Consider the following 22314-nt stretch of genomic DNA (forward strand, 5'->3'; position numbering starts at 1 on the left):
CCGTTCATAGGAATGTCACCAAAATTGATACACATCATCTACAGACATGGCTGACAAAAGTTACTAAATACGTTTCACGTAGGATAAACCGTTCAGAAGTTATACGTCAATCAATTTTCGATGCAAAATTTTACATGCTTAAAAATTCATAACAAATCTTCTGATTGCTCAAAACTGCTCATTCTTCACACGCAAATCACTCATTGGGCTTCTGACATGTTAGCCAATTTCTGTGATATTTCGCCACTGGGGGCGCTATTTTTGGGCAAAAATTCCAGTCTTTCCTCAAATTTGGTCAAACTTCACGGCCACCCTCTTACTACCTCCCATGTCATGTACACCACGTTTTGGGAATTTTCGTCCATGGGGGGCGCTGTTTTTGGCCGACGCAATTGCTCCAAAACGGGTTTTTGGTAAATAATTCCATAATGCTTTTCCTTCACACCACTACCTTGTGATAGTACGTTGCTGTTGTGGACACTTATTTTTCCAGCTCATAATCGCTCATGTACAGCATTGCGCCGCCTACTGACATGGGAAAAACCAAAAAATTCATTCTTCAAAAATCTATATCTCCTCTTCTATTTACTCAATTGTCATCAAACTTCATACGCAAACTCTTCATAGCTCACCTGACATATACGCCAAATTTTGTGCTCTTTCGCCACTGGGGGTGCTGGTTATGGCACAAATGATATTGCAGCTTCTGATTTGTCAAACTTGGCAAGCAAACTCTTTTCAAGACCCTTATTGGGGCGCTTGCCATGGTCGACAACGCACGATATTTGGCTCCTTTTTCTTAGACTGCCACCGCTACTGAGAACCAGAAGCCCAGATCCAGGCGGGCCTCAGGGCCTCTATAGCGCCCCCCGAGCACCGTACAGTGCGAGACCCTATTGTTACCATGTGTCCAATTCTGTGCTTTGTCGCCATTGTGGGAATAATGTCTCTTGCCGAAGAAGCTGTGGAAGGTATTTCGCGGGGACGCATGCCCCCGCCCCCCTTGGCCGCTGGCGCGAGGGCCTGTCGAGGCCGCTTGCGGCTTTAGTTAATCTTCCGTCTTCTTCTTCTTCTTTATTTTTCTCCGCTGTTGGGCCATTTTCGGGGCGCTTGCCATGGGCGAAAACGCATGAAATTTGGCACCAGTTCCGAGAATTGCCACCGCTACTCAGAACCAAAAGCCCAGACTTGGCCGGGGCTCAGGGCCTCTATAGCGCCCCCTAAGTCGTTGTGATTTTGGCCTCCCGCATTAAGGTGCCTGGTTGCCATGTAGTTTGTAGTAGTGGCATGCAATTTGGTTTGCATATGTATCTCACTAAGCCGGACAAAAATGTAATGACAATGCATTAGCCACGCCCAACAGGAAGTGAGGTAATTTCACTTTTGTGCAAAATGCATGGCCACGAAGACGGCACAACTCCTCCTAGACCGTTCATAGGAATGTCACCAAAATTGATACACATCATCTACAGACATGGCTGACAAAAGTTACTAAATACGTTTCACGTTGGATAAACCGTTCAGAAGTTATACGTCAATCAATTTTCAATGCAAAATTTTACATGCTTAAAAATTCATAACAAATATTCTAATTGCTCAAAACTGCTCATTCTTCGCTCGCACATCACTCATTGGGCTTCTGACATGTTACCCAATTTCTGTGATATTTCGCCACTGGGGGCGCTATTTTTGGGCAGAAAATCCAATCTTTCCTCAAATTTGGTCAAACTTCACGGCCACCCTCTTACTACCTCCCATGTCATGTATACCACATTTTGGGAATTTTCGTCCATGGGGGGCGCTGTTTTTGGCCGATGCAATTGCTCCAAAACGGGTTTTTGGTAAATAATTCCATAATGCTTTTCCTTCACACCACTACCTTGTGATAGTGCGTTGCTGTTGTCGACACTTATTTTTCCAACTCATAATCGCTCATGTACAGCATAGCGCCACCTACTGACATGGGAAAAACCAAAAAATTTATTCTTCAAAAATCTATATCTCATCTTCTATTTACTCAATTGTCATCAAACTTCATACGCAAACTCTTCATAGCTCACCTGACATGTACGCCAAATTTTGTGCACTTTCGCCCCTGGGGGTGCTGGTTATGGCAGAAATTATATTGCAGCTTCTGATTTGTCACACTTGGCAAACAAACTCTTTACAAGACCCTTATTGGGGCGCTTGCCATGGTCGACAACGCACGAAATTTGGCTCCTTTTTCTTAGACTGCCACCGCTACTGAGAACCAGAAGCCCAGATCCAGGAGGGCCTCAGGGCCTCTATAGCGCCCCCTAACGTGTTGTGATTTTTGCCTCTCGCATTAAGGTGCCTGCTTGGCATATAGTTTCTAGTTATTATTATTATTATTATTAGGGCCCGATCACCGTTCAGTGCGAGACCCTATTGTTTTTGAAGGATTATTATTATTATTATTATTATTATTATTAGGCCCCGAGCACCGTACAGTGCGAGACCCTATTGTTGCCATGTGTCCAATTCTGTGCTTTGTCGCCATTGTGGGAGTACTGTCTCTTGCCGAAGAAGCTGTGGAAGGTATTTCGCGGGGACGCATGCCCCCGCCCCCCTTGGCCGCTGGCGCGAGGGCCCGTCGAGGCCGCTTGCGGCTTTAATCTACTTTTAGGACTTGTGTGAAAATCTGATGATGTTTTAGGTCATATATTTATGCAGAAATATAGAAAATTCTAATGGGTTCGCAAACTTTCAAGCACCACTGTATATAATAACTTGGTATTTGGAATAGGATATTCATCTTGTGAGGATTTGGCTATTTAATTTACCATTTACTGTTAAGAACCAACTAAGCAAAATTTCTGTATCTTCTGTATCTATTTTCAGTAACTAAAATAAAAAAAATATTCTTGCTAGTTCAAACTTTGGAATGTACTGTAACTGTACAACACTTGTAATATTAAGAAGAATTGTGTTTCATGCCAGCCACTGGCTCACAGTATCTACCTCTACTCTAGGGGATACTCCATGGTTGGAAGATGAGTGTGAGGAGATAAAAAGCCATGAGTGTCCTGTTGGGTGAGTGGACCTCCTTTTTTTTTTTTTTTTTTTTTTTTGAAAACAGATTCACACTGGTAACCTTCACTTGTCTACTTTTTGTGTTCTTTCTATTGATAAGGTTTTACACATCAAGCTTCTGTATGAAAATAGCATTATGTTGGAAAACTATCTTATGATTTTGCATGCTGAGTCTTAAGTTGCCAATCTTGTAAGTGCTTCTGAGACAAGAAATGACACTGAATAAATGTTAAATGCTATTACTGATACCCTGTGTCTCTTCACAAAAGTTGAGCCTGTGTTAGTGTTCCACCTCTGAAATGCTTGTATGTAAGGCTGTAGTGGTTAACTTCACACTAGCACACCACCTCACCTCATTTTACATATCTGTAGCATGCTAACGGAATGTTGAACTCGTGCTGCAGGGTCACACAGTGCAAGATTGACAAGTGCATTTGTTTGACCAAACACCTGGAAATGAGCTCTTTTGAATGTGTGTGAGACCTGGTTGCATGTGCAACACTGTCAGCTGAGGGAGCTTTTCCTTGCCACCATCGCCATAGGCTTGCTCGTTGGGGATGAAATTAGCTCATGTTTTAAAGCCTTTAATTTTCTGTAAAGCTGCTTTGCGACAATGTCTATTGTTAAAAGCACTATACAAAAACTTGAAGCTTGACTTTTTCATTGGTCTTCTAAGAGGCACTTAATGTACATTAGCATATGATACTTCAGCAATAATACAAGAACTTTTTCCATTTGTACATATTAATGTAAATGTGTGCTTTATTTTAACAAATTTCTTTTTCAAGGAAAAAAGTTATTTTCATCCATTCTTGTTTTTAAGATGACTAACATGATGGGTATCTGACTAATGCTAGCTGGCAAGTGACCTTTTGTTAGTAGAGAAAGTATCAATGAATTAGTTTACATTTGCGATTGTATTCTTCAGTCCACCAAAACACAACACTAAGGTTGGTTTTTAAAGTGCCTGTGATTGCGAGATTCTGAATTTTGAACATCACAATATAGTCTATATTATTTCTATCCACATTCACTGGGTATGAGCGATCACGTACTCTGATATCCTAGTAGTAGCCAATCAGTTCATATACTGAGTAGAGAAAAACAAAATGGCAGAGCGTGTTGCTCAACCAACCAAGGACGAAATAAAAACTACTCAAACCCCCCCCCCCAAAAAAAATACAAAGAAAGAATAAAAGTATTTAATGGTAAGACTCCCCCCCCCCCCCCCCCCCCAAGAATAATTATAGCATTTTTTCACAAATTGCTACCGTCATTTCACTGGTTTGTTTACATTCTAAGTGGAAATGATTATCGAATTTGTAAAAAATTGACTGTTCCATTTCTCAAAATCCAGTGAATGTGGATATAAGTTATTCCACTCACTCTCGTCGTACATGGCTTATAGCTAACGAAGCTTTACGCGCCTTGTCGGTTATCAGCTCATGTACAACTTGATTTCATGGAATAACTGAAATGTATCTTATTACCACTTTATTGGTGTATATATCTCTCATGGTTTGTTTCCGTTTCAGGTTTGTTCGCCCGCCACTCATCATGCTCTCTGTCGATGGCTTTCGAGCCTCTTACATGAAAAAGGGCATCATGGTGATTCCCAACATAGAAAAACTGAGTAGGACTAATCCTTTGTTATATTAGCACATATACTCCACACTGTAACATATGATCCAGTGTTGATTGGTTTGATTTGAATTCTGGCTGAATTCTTTTTCTCATAATCATGCCTTTACTTGTAGGAACATGTGGCACACATGCACCGTACATGAGACCCATCTACCCCACCAAAACCTACCCAAATTTATATACCATTGCAACGGTATGCATCAGACCTTAATATTACATTTTATTATCCTCATTTTGTAAAGACAAATCAAATCCCTGCAATATCAGTACATTGTTTTGTAAGAAAAGTAGATCAGGATTTATTGGCATCCCCTGTTAGTAAAAAAGGTTAGGTTTTTTGTTGAAAGTAATTATTTCTTAATGTGGGATTTTATATTTTTCTGAATAATTTTTCTTCAAGTAAAGGTTGGATTTCTCATTTTTTCAGTGTGAGATGAAGCTACTTCACCAAAAGGTGGATTTTTTTTTCCTAACCCTTTTTACTAATCTTTATAAGGAGTGCCAATAATTGTGGAGGCCACTGTATAATATAAAGTGTAATTTTCCACACATTATTATGTTTCATGTTTTTCAGTGTCAAATGCATATCATGGCACTGTTATTAATATGGAAATATTGTTTGTTTGGTAGTAGATAGTACCTTTAAATTATTAAGCCAAATAACACATTTGTCTTCACCGTTCCTACTGCAGTCTGGTGTGCACCTAAAATGCGCAAGTGCCTCACGCTTACAAATTTCATTGTACAGATGAGAAAGCAATCATGATTTTCTTTTGTATATTTCCTCATCTTTTCTAAATTAACGTCTGGTTATGCTAATGCCAGCACAACACACAACATGCTTCTGAAATTATTTTTTAGAAGCGAGTGTGACTTACATCAAGCACAGCACACAGGTCTTGATTTTAACCCACAGTTATCAAGCCACCCACACTAGAAACCAGAATGGGATAGTATGAAAAAGGTTAAAGGAACAGTCCACTGTACTTCCATAATGAAATATGTTCTTCTCTGAATTGAGACGAGCTGATCCGTACCTCTCTGAGCTTTGTGCGACCTCCCAGTCAGTCAGATGCGCTGTTACTCCTGTTAGCAATGTAGCTAGGCTCAGCATGGCCAATGGTATTTTTTGGGGCTGTAGTTAGATGTGACCAAACTCTTCCACGTTTTTCCTGTTTACATAGGTTTATATGACCAGTGACATGAAACAAAGTTCAGTTACACAAATTGAAACGTGGCGGTTTTCTATGCTATGGAAAGTCCGCACTATAATGACAGGCGTACTAACACCTTCTGCGCGCTTCGACAGCACATTGATACTTTCACTCAGAGTTGTACCTTTTTTTTTTTTTTTAAAGACAGGGCGGACGGACCAGGGCATTCACCCGCCTGGTCGTGCCCGACGAGGAGCGCTCTCGGCCAGCTTGGGAGGCAGACGGCAGCCCCTCCTGGAAGTGTGGTTTTAACATGGGCCTCATGCGGAAAAATGACAAAGTCCCAGTTTGACCATGGGGCTCGAGTTGTACCTTTTTTTTTTTTTTTTTTTTTTTTTTTTTTTTTTTTTTTTTAGACAGGGCGGACGGACCAGGGCATTCGCCCGCCTGGCCGTGCCCGAAGAGGAGTGAAAGTATCAATGCGCTGTCGAAGCGTGCAGAAGGTGTTAGTACGCCTGTCATTATAGTGCAGACTCTCCATAGCATAGAAAATCGCCACGTTTCAATTTGTGTAACTGGACTTTGTTTCATGTCACTGGTCACATAAACCTATGTAAACAGGAAAAACGTGGAAGAGTTTGGTTGCATCTAACTACAGCCCCAAAAAATACCATTGGCCATGCTGAGCCTAGCTACATTGCTAACAGGAGTAACAGCGCGTCTGACTGACTGGGAGGTCGCACAAAGCTCGGAGAGGTACGGATCAGCTCGTCTCAATTCAGAGAAGAACATATTTCATTAAAGCCGCAAGCGGCCTCGACGGGCCCTCGCGCCAGCGGCCAAGGGGGGCGGGGGCATGCGTCCCTGCGAAAAACCTTCCACAGCTTCTGCGGCAAGAGACATTACTCCCACAATGGCGACAAAGCACAGAATTGGACACATGGCAACAATAGGGTCTCGCACTTCGTGCGTTGTCGACCATGGCAAGCGCCTCAATAAGGGTCTTGAAAAGAGTTTGCTTGCCAAGTTTGACAAATCAGAAGCTGCAATATCATTTTTGCCATAATCAGCACCCCCAGGGGCGAAAGTGGACAAAATTTGGCGTATATGTCAGGTGAGCTATGAAGAGTTTGCGTATGAAGTTTGATGACAATTGAGTAAATAGAAGATGAGATATAGATTTTTGAAGAATAAATTTTTTGGTTTTTCCCATGTCAGTAGGTGGCGCTATGCTGTATATGAGCGATTATGAGTTGGAAAAATAAGTGTCTACAACAGCAACGTACAATCACAAGGAAGTGGTGTGAAGGAAAAGCATTATGGAATTATTTACCAAAAACCCGTAATGGAGCAATTGCGTGGGCCAAAAACAATGCCCCCCATGGACGAAAATTCCCAAAATGTGGTATACATGACATGGGAGGTAGTAAGAGGGTGGCCGTGAAGTTTGACCAAATTTGAGGAAAGATTGGATTTTTTGCCCAAAAATAGCGCCCCCAGTGGCGAAACATCACAGAAATTGGGTCACATGTCAGAAGCCCAATGAGTGATTTGCGTGTGAAGTATGAGCAGTGTTGAGCAATTAGATTTGTTATGAATTTTTAAGCCTGTAAAATTCTGCATTGAAAAATGATTGACGTATAACTTCTGAACGGTTTACCCTACGTGAAACGTATTTAGTAACTTTTGTCAGCCATGTCTGTAGATGATGTGTATCAATTTTGGTGACGTTCCTATGAACGGTCTAGGAGGAGTTGCGCCGTCTTCGTGGCCATGCATATCGCACAAAAGTGAAATTACCTCACTTCCTGTAGGGCGTGGCTAATGCATTGGCATTACATTTTTGTCCGGCTTAGTGAGATACATATGCGTACCAAAGGGCATGCCACTACTACAAACTACATGGCAACCAGGCACCTTAATGCGAGAGGCAAAAATCACAACACGTTAGGGGGCGCTATAGAGGCCCTGAGGCCCGCCTGGATCTGGGCTTCTGGTTCTCAGTAGCGGTGGCAGTCTAAGAAAAAGGAGCCAAATTTCGAGCGTTGTCGACCATGGCAAGCGCCTCAATAAGGGTCTTGTAAAGAGTTTGCTTGCCAAGTTTGACAAATCAGAAGCTGCAATATCATTTCTGCCATAACCAGCACCCCCAGGGGCGAAAGTGCACAAAATTTGGCGTATATGTCAGGTGAGCTATGAAGAGTTTGCGTATGAAGTGTGATGAAAATTGAGTAAATAGAAGATGAGATATAGATTTTTGAAGAATAAATTTTTTGGTTTTTCCCATGTCAGTAGGTGGCGCTATGCTGTACATGAGCGATTATGAGTTGGAAAAATAAGTGTCTACAACAGCAACGTACTATCACAAGGTAGTGGTGTGAAGGAAAAGCATTATGGAATTATTAACCAAAAACCCATTGTGGAGAAATTGCGTCGGCCAAAAACAGCGCCCCCCATGGACGAAAATTCCCAAAATGTGGTATACATGACATGGGAGGTAGTAAGAGGGTGGCCGTGAAGTTTGACCAAATTTGAGGAAAGATTGGATTTTTTGCCCAAAAATAGCGCCCCCAGTGGCGAAATATCACAGAAATTGGGTAACATGTCAGAAGCCCAATGAGTGATTAGCGTGTTAAGTATGAGCAGTTTTGAGCAATTAGAAGATTTGTTATGAATTTTTTAGCATGTAAAATTTTGAAGTGAAAATTGATTGACGTATAACTTCTGAACGGTTTATCCTACGTGAAACGTATTTAGTAACTTGTGTCAGCCATGTCTGTAGATGATGTGTATCAATTTTGGTGACATTCCTATGAACGGTCTAGGAGGAGTTGCGCCGTCTTCGTGGCCATGCATTTCGCACAAAAGTGAAATTACCTCACTTCCTGTTGGGCGTGGCTAATGCATTGGCAATACATTTTTGTCCGGCTTAGTGAGATACATATGCGTACCAAATGGCATGCCAGTACTACAAACTATGACAACCAGGCACCTTAATGCGGGAGGCCAAAATCACAACGACTTAGGGGGCGCTATAGAGGCCCTGAGCCCCGGCCAAGTTTGGGCTTTTGGTTCTGAGTAGCGGTGGCAATTCTCGGAAGTGGTGCCAAATTTCGTGCGTTTTCGCCCATGGCAAGCGCCCCGAAAATGGCCCAACAGCGGAGAAAAATAAAGAAGAAGAAGAAGAAGAAGGAAGAATAATAATAGTGAACTCTTACAAGAACAATAGGGCCTTCGCCCATAGGGCTCGGGCCCTAATTATTGAAGTACAGTGGACTGTTCCTTTAAGCAGTAGTGTGGTGTTGGTAGTTTTGGTATTATTTTTTCCAAGTTCACTTGGGCCAAATGAGACGAGGCTGTGAGTCTTGTGTTCGACATGTGCCATAATGCTTCCTTCTGATTAGCTTAACTTTTTTGGAATATTAAGCAAGCATGCTTTGAGGCAGTTAAGTTCCCACTCTCGTACTCTGTATGCTACCACTATATGGTACCTCTGGTGCTGCCACCTAGTGTGTAAAGAAGAGGTAGAGCTCTTTTTCTTAAAAAAAAAGTAGAAACACTGTTCGCTGATTTTACTGGTATGTTTTATCTTTAAATAAGTAGGTTACCTTGTTCTGAATAGCAAGCTTTGTCCATAGAAACTTTTTTTTTTTGGTTGAATTTTGTTTTGTAATTTTCAAATACAAGTGGTAAAACTAGTTATCTCTTTGACTTAATGGTTTGGTGACTTCAGTGCATTTTCTTTTGTTGTAGGGCCTTTACCCTGAGTCACATGGCATTGTGGGTAATTCCATGTATGACCCCTCCTTTAATGCTGCCTTCACCCTGCGAGGGAAAGAGAAGCTTAATCATCGCTGGTGGGGAGGACAGCCTGTGAGTCCATACTCCTCTCTATAGGTTTCAATTATTTGAAGGAGCTAATAGTAAATGGATGAACCATGGTTGTGTATAACAATTGACATGAAGTTTTCTGCTGTTGACTTTTTTTTTTATAGTTTGAGTATTTCGATTTTTTTGTTACACTCACTACTAAGTAGATACAGTTCATTCTGATTGAGTACACAGAGAAATCAGGATACTGGTACTGAAATCACACTTAACTTTTGACAGATGCAAGCTGGTTAGGTAAGCATGGGGCAGCCATGGCCTGAGGTTAGGCTGAAGTTCCCTTGAGCAAGGCACCTAATCCCCAACTGCTCCCTGGGCGCTGTAGCATAGCTGCCCACTGCCACGTGTGTGTGTGTGTGTGTGCTCATTGCTCACTTGTGTGTGCATGTTTGTGTTCACTGCTTCAGATGGGTTAAATGCTGAGAAAACCTTTCACTGTGTGCTTAAGTGTATGTGTGACAAAGGCTGCTGCTTCTTCTATTGATGGAGTGAGAAAAGTGTCAAATTTTAGTGTACACCTGTGCAGTGACCGTTGAAGAAATGATTGCCATCTTCCCTGGTCCTTTACCTAACATGCAATTGCATATCCTCAATGAGTGGGGAAATTTGATTGTTTCTTTAAGCAGAGATCTTTTATATGTTTCCTTAGAACATCACCAGAGAAAAGGAAACTAACTATATCTGAAGGGCATTAGCTCAACAGTGGGGCCTGTTCCTTGTTTTCACTTTTGCCACAAACTACTGAGTTAAGTGCAATAGCACCATGGGATGCCAACTATAAATGTGTAACAGATGGAGTCTGTTGGGTTTTGCACTATGCTGACAGTGATTAGCTAACTCCATTTCTGGTCCTCATTAGCTGCTCTCAGCTTTAGCATGTTTCCTTCTGCATGTTTTGCAGCTTGAATAAAATGGGACATATTGTCTTCAGCAGCAGTAAAGGTGGTTCCCATTTAAAGTCACCCTGTTAGGTTTAAAAATCTCTTTATTGCAGCTTAATTGTATATTTACAATGCATTTTGGAAGACGGCTGAGCAGCTCAAAGGTCTTTCATGCCCCAGTATGATTCAAAGCATGCAGTTCCTCGGTTCACGTTAAAATCAATTTTATTAGCTGTAATAATAAAAAGTATACACACGCTATACAAATGCTTAAGATGCTATGATAGCTTTTAGTCTTTATGTATGAACTTGAGCAGTGTACTATCACTGAAATGTTTAGACTGGTCATATTTTACTTAATACCTACACAGTGTAGATGTCAATCATCTCATCTCATTATCTCTAGCCGCTTTATCCTGTTCTACAGGGTCGCAGGCAAGCTGGAGCCTATCCCAGCTGACTACGGGCGAAAGGCAGGGTACACCCTGGACAAGTCGCCAGGTCATCACAGGGCTGACACACATGACCCTTTTCCACTACCCTTTTTCAGCTCGCTTCAGCCCAACACAGCTCGCGTTTCGACTACCTCAGAACAGCACGACTCAGCTCGCTTCAGCCCTGCTTAGCCCCCAAAACTCGCACAGTTTTGGAGTGGGGCTGAAGCGAGCCGAAGCGAGCTGAGTGAAGCTAGGGGCATGAGCAGACACTCCCCTGTGCACTGATTGGTGAGGAGGAGTGTCCTCACATGCCCACACACGCCCCGCGAGCACGCTGGGATCTGTAAACACCATAAACCCGGAAGAAGAAGAATTACGAATTACGAGAATTTCTGAAGCCTTATGTGCCTCGCCTCATCTATACGCTCTTGCCAGTATCTGTTGGCGTTGTCGGTGACAACAAGCCACAGCACCAAGACCAGCAACACTAATGACTCCATGTTTATTGTTTACTATCCGGGTCGTGAGACTACCGCTTAAAAGGTCACTGATGTCACTGTTTGCGCCGCCTAACGACATCACGTGACGTCCACCCACTTTCGCTAACTCCACCCAATGTGTCCACCCACTTCCAGCCAGCACGGTTCAGCGCGGTTGTAGTCGAAATGCAACTCCAACAGCCCCGCTCAGCTCGACTCAGCCCAACTCAGCACGGTACGGCTCAGCCCAACTCAGCCGCGTTTGTAGTGGAAAAGCGGCAATGGAGCACTTGCATGTGACGTCACAGCCGATCCAGATTGTGACAGACGCCATCGTGTCGGTCAAACGCCATATTCCGCCTTCTACTTCTGGTTCTACTTCTGCTTTTACTTCTACCTTTTCTTCTGGAAAACCCTACTATATACAATTCTACTACAACGGCTGCAGCTACAAGCTCTCCCTACCTGTGCACGTTTTTTATGTTTTTTGTGTGTATTTTTGCGTGTTGTTCGTCTGTACCGGACTTCAATATCCACTACAACCGTATGGACTTACTGGACATTGGTTTCCAGCAGAAAATGATGGTTTGTAGCGATTTCCATCGCATGCACAACATTCCGGACAAGAAAAAAAAAAAATTCTGGACGAGATGGCGAGACCAGTGGGGTCTCCGTGGATTGTTATTGGAAGCAAAGGGAAGGAGGCGGCGCCGGGAGCGGAAGCAAAAGTGAGGCTACAGGCAGAGCCGGCCTGTTGACTAAGCTCAGAAAACAGCCACTCAAATCTCCACTGCCAAGCCTCTACCTCTCCAACGCCAGATCCATGTAAACAAGACGGACGATTTGGAATTACCTTATTCTATTCTATAATCGGCTGGTCAGTGCTATACTCAATACTTAAGTGACTTACCCATCCAATGAGGATTATTTTCTTGTTTACAAGATGCCACATCTGAGTCGCTGACAAATCCTGAATTTCTGTAGAGATAACTGTCCAGAGATTTATAAGCACGCAGTGCTTCACCACTGAACAGCGAGGGAAAGTTAATGAGGTAATCATACACGTCCGGGTATTCCGCTGGCAGTTTAAAAGCCGGTCGTGAAAACTCCGTCCGGAAAGCCATAAGGGTCACAAATCTGTAGATCGTTTATTTTAGACATACATCTAGTTATCTGTTCATTAGAAAAATGAGCCGTGTAGTCCGTCGGTTGAAATTGATCCATTCTGTACACGAGTGCAGCAGTATTCAGCGGTGTTTTTGACCGACAAGATGGGGGTTGTGTACTTTCCAGTCACGTGACTGCAAGATCTCTATAGACACAAACAACCATTCACACTCACATTCACACCTATGGTCAATTTAGAGTCACCAATTAACCTAACCTGCATGTCTTTTGGACTATGGGGGAAACCGGAGCACCCGGAGGAAACCCACGCGGACACGGGGAGAACATGCAAACTCCACACAGAAAGGCCCTCGCTGGCCACGGGGTTCCATATTAACCAGATTCGAAAGCTGTTTATAGTTGCGTTATATAGTATTTTTAAATATATATAATATATTTTTTGGCCACTATTAAATGATAAGCATTGTGTGTATGGTAATTTAACTTCAGATTATTCATCACTTTCCATGAAACATAATTCTCAACACTGTAACCTTCTCAATCATTCTGGGATCATCTACCACACCATACATCTTTCTTATATTTCCTCTTTTTTTTTTTTTTTTCCAACTTTCTACAATTCCTACATATTCTCTCTTGGGGACAGGCACCTTCTTTGTCCACAGCCATACCTTTTGTAATGTGTGCAGAATGTGGTTTTACATTCTTCTTCTTCCTTCATATGGGACATCACACAGCGTCATGCAGCCACTTTAGCCAAATTGTCGCCTGACTGGAGTTTGTCAGGTCAATGTGTGCATTCTGTGGGGGGTGGGGGGATGAGTCAATTGTGCATCATGTGCTCTGCAGTCTGCTCCAGGTTGCCACACATACATGCTGCAGATGGAAGCAGCTCCCAGCAGTGCGAGTTTGTACCGAACCAGCCCACCCCTGTGCGCAGATGGTGAAGTGGGGCACATGCACTCCTGGTGATGTAGAGTTGAATGGGTCAGGGGGACTGCTGCCAGTCAGTCCTCCACTGGTCAAGAGTGCGGAAGTTGGAGCCACTTGGGGAAGGAAGGGGTGACGGGAGTGCAGGCGTTGGCAGCTGAGATGTTGGGCATCCTGGGTGAGCTTGTGTAGAGGATGTTTGTTGTTCTGTATAGCCTTGCTCACCAGCTTGTATGTGTGTTGTTCCCTACAGAGGGCTTGGAGCGCGATACCCAAGAGCAGGGGCAGGAAATCGGTTGAGGTAGGGCGCTGGTAGTCAGTGAATGTCCTCATAGGATCATTGAGGTTGATGTCCAGCTTTCGTGCATGAGTGCTCCGGCACATGCTGTTGCAGCATATTCTGCAGCACTGTAGGCTAGGGCCAGGGCACAAGTATGAAGAGTGGAAGTGGAGACTCCCCATGATGAGCCAGCTAGGCGACACAGGAGGTTGTTCCTTGATGACACTTGTGTGCAAGGCTTCAAGATGTTGCTTGTACACTGCAAAAAATTGAAAACTGAGTACAAAATTACTTAATACTAGTGAAATTATCTTGCTGCATGGACAGAATTTTATTTGATAAGACATCTTAGAATAAGTTGGTTGCAATCTAGAACTAGGTTTAATTTCAGAATTGGTGTCTTTTTATTCTTCTAATAGGAAATGCTAGATTGTTTCAATTATTTTAAGATATTTTCACTTGCTAAGATATTTTTTTGCAGTGTAGGTAAGCTGCTGGGGTGGCACGGTGGTGTAGTGGTTAGCGCTGTCGCCTCACAGCAAGAAGGTCTGGGTTCAAGCCCCGTGGCCGGCGAGGGCCTTTCTATGCGGAGTTTGCATGTTCTCCCCGTGTCCACATGGGTTTCCCCCCACAGTCCAAAGACATGCAGGTTAGGTTAACTGGTGACTCTAAATTGACCGTAGGTATGAATGGTTGTCTGTGTCTATGTGTCAGCGCTGCGATGACCTGGCGACTTGTCCAGGGTTTACCCCACCTTTCGCCCGAAGTCAGCTGGGATAGGCTCCGACTTGCCTGCGACCGTGTAGAACAGGATAAAGCAGCTAGAGATAATGAGATGAGGTAAGCTGCCTGTTGAGCCAATTTCTTTTTCTCTCCTCCTGTGTAAAGACCACAAGCGGAGGCCATCCACATCTGATCTGCTTTAATAGCAACAGATCTTCATTTAAGGTACGTGAATCTTTTCATCATGGCACACATTCAGCCTGTTCAGTGTGCTGAGTGCAGGATGTTTAGTCATTCTTCCTCCGTCACTAGCGATAGCTTTATTAGCTTTACTTGTGATAAGTGCAGATTAGTTAGCTCTCTGACGGAGAAGATTACAGTGCTAGAAGTGCGTGTCCAGGCTTTAGAGCAGGTTAGTGAGCGTGAGAACAGTGTAGTTTCTGTTAGGGAAAGTCTGGACGCCCTAGGTGGAGTTAGCAATCCCCCAACTCCGGCATTAGAGCCCTTACAGCGGGGCGAATGGGTGACAGCTCGGCGGCATAAGCGTAGAGCCAAAGCTACCGCTGAGGCTCGCCCACGGGAGCACCACTCCTCTCTGCGTCACGTGTCGAACAGGTTTGCTCTCCTTAGTGATGCACCCACTGAGAAACCTGAAAGAGCTCTGGTTATAGGGGACTCTATCATACGGCACGTGAAATTAGCTCAGCCTTTAGGGGCACCAGGAGCTTTAGTCAGGTGTATACCGGGAGCCAGGGCGCCGGACATAGCAGGTAATCTTAGGGTCCTAGGCAAGCACAGGTTCTCAAAGATAGTTATCCATGCAGGAGCTAATGATATACGCCTTCGTCAGTCTGAGGTTACTAAGAGTAACTTTATAGAGGTGTTTAAATTAGCGAAGGCGATGTCCGATGCTGTAGTATGCTCTGGCCCCATCCCAATGCGGCGTGGCGATGTAGCTTACAGCAGGTTATGGTCGCTGAACTGCTGGCTGTCCAGGTGGTGCTCTGAAAACAGTGTGGGCTTTATAGATAATTGGGCTAATTTTGAGGGCACTGCTGGCCTGTTAGGGCGGGACGGTATCCATCCCACTCGGGAAGGTGCTGCTGTCATTTCCTGCAGCATAGGTCATAGTCTCAGAACAGGCCTAGTTAATTTCTGACAATCCAGAGCCAAGGCCAGGGAGCAGACGAACAGGCTAAACCGACTGTCTGCTAGCTGCACAGAGTCGTCACTCAGGGCCCACTACATCGAGACTGTGTCTGTTCCCCGAGCTCAACAAAAAGGTAGAAATTTTCAGAGAGTTTGTTCCAGTAACCTAATCAATATAAAATTAGATCATACTGACTGTACAGCTGCCGCCAGCACCTTTGATCTAAAGGTGGGGCTATTAAATATTAGATCTCTTACATCTAAAGCGCTAATGGTTAATGAACTCATTACTGATCAGGAGTTTAATGTACTGTGTTTAACAGAAACATGGATTAAGCCAAATGAATATATAGCATTAAATGAAGCGAGTCCTCCTGGATACAGTTATATACACCAGCCTCATCTAACTGGCAGAGGAGGAGGCGTCGCGGTTATTTATAACGATTATCTAGGTGTAACACAAAAACCTGGTTTTTAATTTAATACATTTGAAGTTCTTCATACTCATATAATGTATGTAGCCTCGAAAAATAAGTCTACCCAGTTAATTCCATTGCTTATTATTTACAGGCCCCCGGGGCCATATTCTGAGTTTCTTTCTGAATTTGCAGATTTTATCTCAGATTTGGTTATTTCCTTAGACAAAGCTTTAGTTGTCGGAGATTTTAATATTCACTTCGATAACCCAGAAGACCCTTTAAAAACAGCGTTTGTGTCCATCTTAGATTCAGTCGGGATTAAGCAGAATGTCATAGGACCGACCCATAATGGTGGTCACACCCTTGATCTAATACTAACATTCAGGTTAAACGTAGACAATATAGTCATACTTCCACAGTCTGAAGTTATCTCAGATCATTGTCTCATCTCATTCAAGATATGTCTGAGTAATAATATATGCACCTCACCACGCTACTGTATTAAATGTACTTTCACGTCAACTACTGCACAGAGCTTTATAAATGATCTCCCAGAGCTGTCAACTTTGATTGGGTCACTGTCAGCCCCTGCAGAACTCGATCAGGCAACTGAATGCTTAGAGTCAACATTCCGCCATACTTTAGATAATGTAGCTCCTCTAAAAAGGAAAATGATCAGAGACAAAAAAATTAGCACCCTGGTATAATGATGACACTCGCACATTAAAACAGACCACTCGAAAATTGGAACGTAAATGGCGTCAAACAAAATTGGTAGTGTTCAAATTAGCTTGGAAGGAAGTATAGAAAAGCTCTTAGTGCTGTGAGATCAACATATTTCTCCTCCCGAATAGAAGATAAAAATAATCCTAGATTCCTATTTAATACTGTAGCAAAATTAACCAGGAATAAGTCCACTATCAACACATGCACACCTGCAGTATGTAGTAGCAACGACTTCATGAATTTTTTTAATGACAAAATTGAGAATATCCAACAAAAAATTCAAACTACTAATTTAAGGTTAGACAATGAAAGTGACCTTGTAGTTAACAATATAACTGTATCAGATCATCAGTTAGAATGTTTTACTCCCCTAAAAGAAACTGAATTACTTTCATTAATCTCTACATCAAAAGCCTCAACTTGCGTACTAGATCCCTTACCGACACATCTATTCAAGCAGATAATGCCTGGAGTAATTGAACCGCTTCTAAAAATAATAAATTCTTCTCTTATGATTGGCTATGTACCCAAATCCTTTAAACTAGCAGTTATCAAACCCCTGATTAAAAAACCTGACCTTGATCCCTGTCAGCTGTCCAATTATCGGCCAATATCAAACCTCCCCTTTATCTCCAAGATCCTTGAAAAAGCTGTGGCACAGCAGTTATGCTCATATTTACATAGGAATAACATCCATGAAATGTATCAGTCAGGATTTAGACCTCATCATAGCACAGAGACAGCACTGGTTAAAGTAGTAAACGACCTACTGTTGGCGTCTGATCAGGGCTGTGTCTCGCTACTTGTGTTGCTTGACCTTAGTGCAGCATTTGATACCATTGATCATTCCATTCTTCTGGATAGACTAGAAAATGTTGTGGGAGTTAAGGGAATGGCCCTCTCCTGGCTCAGGTCTTATCTAACTGATCGTTATCAGTATGTTGATATAAATGGTGATATTTCTAGACGTACCGAGGTAAAGTTTGGTGTTCCACAAGGTTCTGTCTTGGGTCCACTGCTTTTTTCTCTATATATGTTACCTCTGGGCGATATTATTCGTAAACATTGTATTAGTTTCCACTGTTATGCTGATGACACACAGTTGTATGTCTCTGCAAACCCTGATGAGAGACACCAGCTTAATAAAATTGAGGAATGTGTTAAGGATATTAGACACTGGATGCTTATAAATTTCCTTCTGCTTAACTCTGACAAGACTGAAGTACTTGTGCTAGGACCACATACAGCTAGAAGCAAGTTTTCTGATTACACAGTAACTCTGGATGGCCTTTCTGTTTCTTCACGTGCAGCAGTAAAAGACCTCGGAGTGATTATTGACCCCAGTCTTTCATTCGAAACTCACATTGATAACATCACCCGGATAGCTTTCTTTCATCTCAGAAATATTGCAAAGATAAGAAATTTAATGTCATTGCATGATGCAGAAAAACTAGTCCATGCTTTCGTTACCTCCAGGTTGGATTACTGTAATGCCTTACTGTCTGGATGTTCCAATAAGTGCATAAACAAGCTCCAGTTAGTTCAAAATGCCGCAGCAAGAGTCCTTACTAGAACTAGAAAATATGACCACATCACGCCTGTCTTATCCACACTGCATTGGCTCCCAATCAAATTCCGTATTGATTATAAAATACTACTATTGACCTTTAAAGCACTAAATGGTCTCGCACCACAGTACCTGAGTGAACTTCTGCTCCTCTATGACCCGCCACGCCTACTTAGATCAAAAGGTGCAGGCTATCTGCTGGTACCTCGTATAGTGAAGGCTACATCAGGGGGCAGAGCCTTTTCTTACAAAGCCCCACTGTTATGGAACAGCCTTCCAAGTAATGTTCGGGAATCAGACACAGTCTCAGCATTTAAGTCTAGGCTGAAAACATATCTGTTTAGTCAAGCCTTTTGTTAATGGTGTTTATGAGGTAAAGGAGTAGATCTGGAGGGTCCTCAGACATAGAGTGTTTTGGTAAACTGGGATGTATGGATGCTGTCAGTCCCCACTCGCTTGCTCACTCGAGTTTGTTGACGGTGTAGTGGCTGGCTGCTTTATGTCCCGGGGCTCCCTCATGCCTGTGTTACCTTCTGGCTCTCTCCTTTTAGTTATGCTGTCATAGTTAGTTGCCGGAGTCCCTGCTTGTACTCGGTGCAATATGTATACTGTTCCTACTTATTCAGGTGACATTGGGCATACCTAACCACCTGTGTTTTCTTTCTCTCCCCCCCACCCCAAATCTGTCCCTCTGAGTTACATGGAGTCAACAGGAAATCTTTTGGTGGAGACGGTGGGGACCTCGACTGGCTATCGTAGCCTGCAGGGAATCGGCCGTCAGACATTCTGTCGCATGTCCCAGACCCGGTGAAATGTAACTGAATTGTCTTGGCCAGGCCTAAGGGTCCCATCTGCATCTCATCATTGCTGAGGAGTGTGCTCCCATCACCCAATCAAGCATCCAGCCAGAGCAGGTCATGATATATTTTTTACCATATTAACATGCCATTGTGCGTTATGCCTGATGTAAAGACTCTCGTCTCTGCGAGCCTACCACATAGATTTAATACTTGTCATTTTTAGGGCATACCTAACAACGTGTTTTCTTTCCCCCCCCCCCCCCCCCCATCTGTCCCTCTGAGTTACATGTTGATCCTGGGATTGAGTTGCTGGCCTCTTCTGCCCCTCGGACCTGCTTGATCCATCCTGGTGCCCTGTGTCTGGTCGGAGTTTTATCGCCCCACTCCTGTGAAGGACGGCGCCATGAGGACAGTTGAGAGTTATACCTGTTAAAACTGTTAATATTATAGTCAGGCTGTCTGTTGTTGCCCAAATGAGGATGGGTTCCCTTTTGAGTCTGGTTCCTCTCGAGGTTTCTTCCTCATGTCGTCTGAGGGAGTTTTTCCTTGCCACCGTCACCACAGGCTTGCTCATTGGGGATAGATTAGGGATAAAATTAGCTCATGTTTTAAGTCGTTCAAATTCTGTAAAGCTGCTTTGCGACAATGTTTACTGTTAAAAGCGCTGTACAAATAAACTTGATTTGATTTGGTTGTGTGTGTGGTTGTGTGTGTGTGTGTGTGGTTGTGTGTGTGTGGTTGTGTGTGTGTGGTTGTGTGTGTGTGGTTGTGTGTGTGTGGTTGTGTGTGTGTGGTTGTGTGTGTGTGGTTGTGTGTGTAGTTGTGTGTGTAGTTGTGTGTGGGGTTGTGGGGTTGTGTGTGGTTGTGTGTGGTTGTGTGTGGTTGTGTGGTTGTGTGTGGTTGTGTGTGTGTGGGGTTGTGTGTGTGTGTGGGGTTGTGTGTGTGTGTGGGGTTGTGTGTGTGTGTGGGGTTGTGTGTGTGTGTGGTTGTGTGTGTGTGTGGTTGTGTGTGTGTGTGGTTGTGTGTGTGTGTGTGTGGTTGTGTGTGTGTGTGGTTGTGTGTGTGTGTGGTTGTGTGTGTGTGTGGTTGTGTGTGTGTGTGGTTGTGTGTGTGTGGTTGTGTGTGTAGTTGTGTGTGGGGTTGTGGGGTTGTGTGTGTGTGTGGTTGTGTGTGTGTGTGGTTGTGTGTGTGTGTGGTTGTGTGTGTGTGTGGGGTTGTGTGTGTGTGGGGTTGTGTGTGTGTGTGGGGTTGTGTGTGTGTGTGGGGTTGTGTGTGTGTGTGGGGTTGTGTGTGTGTGTGGGGTTGTGTGTGTGTGTGGTTGTGTGTGTGGTTGTGTGTGTGGTTGTGTGTGGTTGTGTGTGGGTGTGTGTGTGTGTAGTTGTGTGTGTGTAGTTGTGTGTGTGTGTAGTTGTGTGTGTAGTTGTGTGTGTAGTTGTGTGTGTGTGGTTGTGTGTGTAGTTGTGTGTGTAGTTGTGTGTGGGGTTGTGTGTGTGGTTGTGGGGTTGTGTGTGTGGTTGTGGGGTTGTGTGTGTGGTTGTGGGGTTGTGTGTGTGTGTGGTTGTGTGTGTGTGGTTGTGTGTGTGTGGTTGTGTGTGTGTGGTTGTGTGTGTGTGGGGTTGTGTGTGTGTGGGGTTGTGTGTGTGTGGGGTTGTGTGTGTGTGTGGGGTTGTGTGTGTGGGGGGTTGTGTGTGTGTGCGGGGTTGTGTGTGTGTGTGTGTGTGTGGTTGTGTGGTTTGTGTGTGTGGTTGTGTGTGTGTGTGGTTGTGTGTGTGTGTGGTTGTGTGTGTGGGGTTGTGTGTGTGTGGTTGTGTGTGTGGTTGTGTGTGTGTGTGGTTGTGTGTGTGGTTGTGTGTGTGTGTGGTTGTGTGTGTGTGTGGTTGTGTGTGTGTGTGGTTGTGTGTGTGTGTGGTTGTGTGTGTGTGGTTGTGTGTGTGGGGTTGTGTGTGTGTGGTTGTGTGTGTGTGGGGTTGTGTGTGTGTGGGGGGTTGTGTGTGTGTGGTTGTGTGTGTGTGGGGTTGTGTGTGTGTGGGGTTGTGTGTGTGTGGGGGGTTGTGTGTGTGTGGGGTTGTGTGTGTGTGCGGGGTTGTGTGTGTGTGCGTGTGTGTGGTTGTGTGGTTTGTGTGTGTGGTTTGTGTGTGTGGTTGTGTGTGTGTGTGGTTGTGTGTGTGTGTGGTTGTGTGTGTGTGTGGTTGTGTGTGTGGGGTTGTGTGTGTGGGGTTGTGTGTGTGGGGTTGTGTGTGTGTGGTTGTGTGTGTGGTTGTGTGTGTGTGTGGTTGTGTGTGTGTGGGGTTGTGTGTGTGTGGGGTTGTGTGTGTGTGGGGTTGTGTGTGGTTGTGGTTGTGTGTGGTTGTGTGTGTGTGTGTAGTTGTGTGTGTGTGTGTAGTTGTGTGTGTGTGTGTAGTTGTGTGTGTGTGTAGTTGTGTGTGTGTGTGTAGTTGTGTGTGTGTGTGTGTAGTTGTGTGTGTGTGTGTGTGTGTAGTTGTGTGTGTGTGTGTGTGTGTAGTTGTGTGTGTGTAGTTGTGTGTGTGTGTGTAGTTGTGTGGTTGTGTGTGTGTGGTTGTGTGTGTGTGTGTGTGTGGTTGTGTGTGTGTGTGTGGTTGTGTGTAGTTGTGTGTGTGTGTGGTTGTGTGTGTGGTTGTGTGTGTAGTTGTGTGTGTAGTTGTGTGTGTAGTTGTGTGTGTGTGTGTGTGTGTGGTTGTGTGTGTGGTTGTGTGTGGTTGTGTGTGTGGTTGTGTGTGGTTGTGTGTGTGGTTGTGTGTGTGGTTGTGTGTGTGGTTGTGTGTGTGTGTGGTTGTGTGTGTGTGTGGTTGTGTGTGTGTGTGGTTGTGTGTGTGTGTAGTTGTGTGTGTGTGTAGTTGTGTGTGTGTGTAGTTGTGTGTGGGTGTGTGTGTGGGTGTGTGTGTGGGTGTGTGTGTGGGTGTGTGTGTGGTTGTGTGTGGGTGTGTGTGTGGGTGTGTGTGTGGGTGTGTGTGTGGGTGTGTGTGTGGGTGTGTGTGTGGGTGTGTGTGTGGGTGTGTGTGTGGGTGTGTGTGTGGGTGTGTGTGTGGTTGTGTGT

The 22314-nt window shown here is 44.0% G+C and overlaps 1 protein-coding gene across 2 annotated transcripts in view; it reads left to right on the forward strand.

Moving 5' to 3' along the window:
- enpp2 (ectonucleotide pyrophosphatase/phosphodiesterase 2) overlaps positions 1-22314 on the forward strand; it is a 175225-nt gene that overhangs the window by 61934 nt on the left and 90977 nt on the right. For both annotated transcript variants that reach the window (XM_060921389.1, XM_060921390.1), the window contains exons 5-8: positions 2994-3054; positions 4590-4687; positions 4812-4891; positions 9606-9725. In XM_060921389.1, coding sequence (XP_060777372.1) covers positions 2994-3054; positions 4590-4687; positions 4812-4891; positions 9606-9725 — 359 coding nt within the window. The remainder of the gene's footprint in view (positions 1-2993; positions 3055-4589; positions 4688-4811; positions 4892-9605; positions 9726-22314) is intronic.

Source organism: Neoarius graeffei, chromosome 5 (genome assembly GCF_027579695.1).
Source record: "Neoarius graeffei isolate fNeoGra1 chromosome 5, fNeoGra1.pri, whole genome shotgun sequence".
Classification (NCBI taxonomy): Eukaryota; Metazoa; Chordata; class Actinopteri; order Siluriformes; family Ariidae; genus Neoarius; species Neoarius graeffei.